Here is a 5,000-nt window from a genome sequence, read left to right on the forward strand (position 1 = left end):
GACAGACAGCATTTCAGTGAGACAGACAGACAGACAGAGTTTCAGTGAGACAGACAGACAGACAGAGTTTCAGTGAGACAGACAGACAGCATTTCAGTGAGACAGACAGAGGGACAGACAGACAGAGGGTCAGACAGACAGAGTTTCAGTGAGACAGACAGAGAGACAGACAGACAGACGGACAGACAGACAGACAGAGTTTCAGTGAGACACACAGAGAGACAGACAGACAGACAGACAGACAGAGTTTCAGTGAGACACACAGAGAGACAGACAGACAGACAGACAGACAGACAGACAGACAGAGTTTCAGTGAGACACACAGAGAGACAGACAGACAGACAGACAGACAGACAGACAGACAGACAGACAGAGTTTCAGTGAGACACACAGAGAGACAGACAGACAGACAGACAGACAGACAGACAGAGTTTCAGTGAGACACACAGAGAGACAGACAGACAGACAGACAGACAGACAGAGTTTCAGTGAGACACACAGAGAGACAGACAGACAGACAGACAGACAGAGTTTCAGTGAGACACACAGAGAGACAGACAGACAGACAGACAGACAGACAGAGTTTCAGTGAGACACACAGAGAGACAGACAGACAGACAGACAGACAGACAGAGTTTCCGTGAGACACACAGAGAGACAGACAGACAGACAGAGGGTCAGACAGACAGAGTTTCAGTGAGACACACAGAGAGACAGACAGACAGACAGAGGGTCAGACAGACAGAGTTTCAGTGAGACACACAGAGAGACAGACAGACAGACAGACAGACAGACAGACAGACAGAGTTTCAGTGAGACACACAGAGAGACAGACAGACAGACAGACAGACAGAGTTTCAGTGAGACACACAGAGAGACAGACAGACAGACAGACAGACAGACAGAGTTTCAGTGAGACACACAGAGAGACAAACAGACAGACAGACAGACAGACAGACAGACAGAGTTTCAGTGAGACACACAGAGAGACAGACAGACAGACAGACAGACAGACAGACAGAGTTTCAGTGAGACACACAGAGAGACAGACAGACAGACAGACAGACCGTTCCATACCTTCACACGCTTGTCCATCATGTGTTACTATAAAGCCCATGTCACAGTCACAACGGTAAGCGCCGGCAATGTTCAGGCAGTGACCGTTCTCACACAGATTCACATTCTCTGCACACTCGTCAATGTCTGCAACACATATCACTTGATTCAGTATGCATCTCCTATGTGTGTGTGTGTGTGTGTGTGTGTGTGTGTGTGTGTGTGTGTGTGTGTGTGTGTGATTGTGTGTGTGTGATTGTTGGTGTGTGCGGGTGTGAGTGAGTGTGATTATTATTGTGTGTGTGTGTGTGTGTGTGTGTGTGTGTGTGTGTGTACCTGTGCAGTAAAACCCATCTCCAGCGAATCCTTCCTTACACATGCAGCGGTACGATCCCATGGTGTTCATACACTCTGCGTTGGAGTTGCACTGGTGTGTACCATTAGAGCACTCATCCAGATCTGTCACACACATACACACACATACACATTGCAGCAATACGGTATGCTTATTTGTGTGTGTGTGTGTGTGTGTGTGTGTGTGTGTGTGTGTGTGTGTGTGTGTGTTTCTCACCTGTGCAGACGATCCCGTCCCCGATCCATCCAGGTCCACAGCTGCATTTGAAGCTTCCAGCTGTGTTGGTGCAAGTGGCATGTCTAGCACAATTATGAGCTCCGATTTCACACTCATTAACATCTATACACACACACACACACACACACACACACACACACACACACACAGTTATCTGGTTTAGTTTGATGTATGGTTAATTTATGTATGTAATAATAATCATAATAATCATAATTAGCATAATAATAATAATTAGAATGTACATTTCCTGAAGAAAATGTGAATGTGCTTGCATGTGACGTCAGTTCCCCTCATCGTGCTGAGTGTTTTGATATAAGACATGTCCATGTTGTGCTAACTTTTTGATTTCGCTTATTTTGGGGGCGGGGCTACATGTGACGTCAGTTCCCCTCATCGTGCTGAGTGTTTTGATATATGACATGTCCATGTTGTGCTAACTTTTTGATTTCGCTTATTTTGGGGGCGGGGCTACATGTGACGTCAGTTCCCCTCATCGTGCTGAGTGTTTTGATATATGACATGTCCATGTTGTGCTAACTTTTTGATTTCGCTTATTTTGGGGGCGGGGCTACATGTGACGTCATGTGCAAGCAATCAATACCTGACTGTCAAATTATATAAATTCAGTACAATTCAAAAACCTTTTGACAATATTTTTTGTCACGTAACACAGAACTGAACAGACGTATGACTGTAGATGTGTATAATGTTCTCTTATTAAATAAATAAAAGTAGGGCTACATTTCAAAATAAGAGAAAATAAATAAAATGTGAAAACTGTGTATGTTTAAATAAAGTGCTTAACTTTCCCTTTATGAGAACTGAGCTCTAGCTTGGCTTGGGTTAGGGTTAAACCTGGGCTTGGGTTGGGGTTAAACCTGGGCTTGGGTTAAAGTTAGGGTTAAACCTGGGCTTGGGTTAGGGTTAAACCTGGGCTTGGGTTAGGGTTAAACCTGGGCTTGGGTTAGGGTTAAACCTGGGCTTGGGTTAGGGTTAAACCTGGGCTTGGGTTAAAGTTAGGGTTAAACCTGGGCTTGGGTTAGGGTTAAACCTGGGCTTGGGTTAGGGTTAAACCTGGGCTTGGGTTAGGGTTAAACCTGGGCTTGGGTTAAAGTTAGGGTTAAACCTGGGCTTGGGTTAGGGTTAAACCTGGGCTTGGGTTAGGGTTAGGGTTAAACCTGGGCTTGGGTTAGGGTTAAACCTGGGCTTGGGTTAGGGTTAAACCTGGGCTTGGGTTAGGGTTAAACCTGGGCTTGGGTTAGGGTTAAACCTGGGCTTGGGTTAGGGTTAAACCTAGGCTTAAATGAAGTCAGGGCCGCTCTCATACACATGTGGAGCTGCTCATTAGTGACCCTGGAACAGTATGTAGTTTGGATTATGTCCATTGTAGAGAAAGCTGCCTCGCAGTTGTATGTAGAGCCAAACATGCTGAGGATGTATAGGGCAACTGTCCTCAGACCTGGGGACGCTGTCTCAGGGACGCTGTCTCAGGGACGCTGTCTTCAGATTTGAGTGGAAATGTTTGTTCAAATCCTTTATGTTTTGTCTCATAATGGTGTCACTTTTAATATGAGACACACTGGTTTAGTGTGAAGTGGGAAGTGTGAACAGAGTTCAGTCTCCGTCTCACTCGTCTGTTTCTCTCCCTTTCTCCGTCTCACTCGTCTGTTTCTCTCCCTTTCTCCGTCTCACTCGTCTGTTTCTCTCCCTTTCTCCGTCTCACTCGTCTGTTTCTCTCCCTTTCTCCGTCTCACTCGTCTGTTTCTCTCCCTTTCTCCGTCTCACTCGTCTGTTTCTCTCCCTTTCTCCGTCTCACTCGTCTGTTTCTCTCCCTTTCTCCGTCTCACTCGTCTGTTTCTCTCCCTTTCTCCGTCTCACTCGTCTGTTTCTCTCCCTTTCTCCGTCTCACTTGTCTGTTTCTCTCTCTCTCGGGTCTGGACCCAGACCGCGGTCCGCGTGTTAGTGACCTATGCACTAGGAGAACACAGGAGAGAAGCCGTGCCTGAGCTCTGCGCACGCTGCGTGTATGAGAGCTTAAAGGGATTTTAGGGATTTCCCATTCAAGTCTATGGGACATTTTTTGCCGCTTTTTCGTCCACTGTGCAAACATCGTTGGTTGGATCGCTTATAAAAGTCATAGCACACCTGTCCTCAATGAGCCGGTCGATTTGACATCTCATTCATGGGTCTAGGACAAAAGCTGCGGGACAAGTTACGTGCCGAAGTTTTTGTCCGGAAGAGTATAATAATAAGTATACAGGATAATAAGAATGTTGCTTTGCAAGCGCCATTAATAATAATAATAATAATAATAATAATAATAATAATAATAATAATAAATTATTATTGTGTGTTACTGCTGTAATTTTTGTGTCATATGTTTTGATGAAAATTGACCTTGACTTTAAGGAAAACAAATTGAAGTCATTTTTATTTATAAGGTAATTTATTGACACAATGCTAACTACAGTTCTACTGAATCTACAGTTCTACTGAGTCTTTACTAATATAATAACACATCTAAGGTAACAGTTGAGTTCCAGATCTTTTGGTCTCGTTTCCTCTCTCACTCCATCTGTACAGTGTGTGTATAAACGTTAGCCTACACACAAACACACACACACAAACACACACACACAAACACACACACACACAGACACACAGTTATCTGGTTTAGTTTGATAATGGTTAATGTGTGGGAGAATATAATAATAATAATAATAATAATAATAATAATAATAATAATAACTAGAACGTACATTTCCTGAAGAAAATGTGAATGGTGCTTGCACGTGGCAAGTTCCCCTCATTTTGCGGAGTGTTTTGATATGTCACATGTCGATGTTGTGCAAATTATTTATTTTCATGTGAAATCACGTGATGTCATGAGAGTTCATCAAATTACACGTGAGGAAGTTCCCCTCATTGTTCTGACTGTTTTGATATGTCACATGTCCATGTTGTAAAAAGTTTTTTGATTTTGCATATATTGGGGGCGGAGCTGCGGGACAACCGAAAGGCCAGTCGGTACACCAATTTAAAACTTTGTTCAGAGTATCACCCTAAAGAAGCTGGCCGAGTTTGGTGTAGAGAGTTCGAAAGCTTGCCGAGTTATAAACCTCCAAAGTTAATAATGGGAGTCTATGGGAAAAAAGGCCCGGTACCGGAAGTACCGGTACTCGGATCACTTACAAAAGTCATAGCACACCTCTCCTCAATGAGCTGCTCAATTTGACACCTCATTCATGGGTCTAGGACAAAAGCTGCGGGACAAGTTACGTGCCGAAATTTTGTCAGGAAGAGTATGCAGGATAGTAAGAATGTTGCTTTGCAAGCACCATTAATAAATAAT

The 5,000-nt window shown here is 44.0% G+C and overlaps 2 protein-coding genes and 1 long non-coding RNA gene across 3 annotated transcripts in view; 1 reads left to right on the forward strand and 2 right to left on the reverse strand.

Annotated features, from left to right (window-relative positions):
• LOC113657299 overlaps positions 1–5,000 on the forward strand; it is a 1,727,325-nt gene that overhangs the window by 542,141 nt on the left and 1,180,184 nt on the right. The gene's annotated exons all lie outside the window — the stretch shown is intronic.
• LOC125146171 overlaps positions 1–5,000 on the reverse strand; it is a 1,103,650-nt gene that overhangs the window by 368,675 nt on the left and 729,975 nt on the right. The gene's annotated exons all lie outside the window — the stretch shown is intronic.
• fbn1 (fibrillin 1) overlaps positions 1–5,000 on the reverse strand; it is an 83,126-nt gene that overhangs the window by 29,248 nt on the left and 48,878 nt on the right. The window contains exons 31-33 of the mRNA XM_047822097.1: positions 1,628–1,750; positions 1,393–1,515; positions 1,078–1,203 (exon numbers count right to left, since the gene is read on the reverse strand). Coding sequence (XP_047678053.1) covers positions 1,078–1,203; positions 1,393–1,515; positions 1,628–1,750 — 372 coding nt within the window. The remainder of the gene's footprint in view (positions 1–1,077; positions 1,204–1,392; positions 1,516–1,627; positions 1,751–5,000) is intronic.

The sequence above is a fragment of the Tachysurus fulvidraco genome, chromosome 13 (genome assembly GCF_022655615.1).
Source record: "Tachysurus fulvidraco isolate hzauxx_2018 chromosome 13, HZAU_PFXX_2.0, whole genome shotgun sequence".
Taxonomy (NCBI): domain Eukaryota; kingdom Metazoa; phylum Chordata; class Actinopteri; order Siluriformes; family Bagridae; genus Tachysurus; species Tachysurus fulvidraco.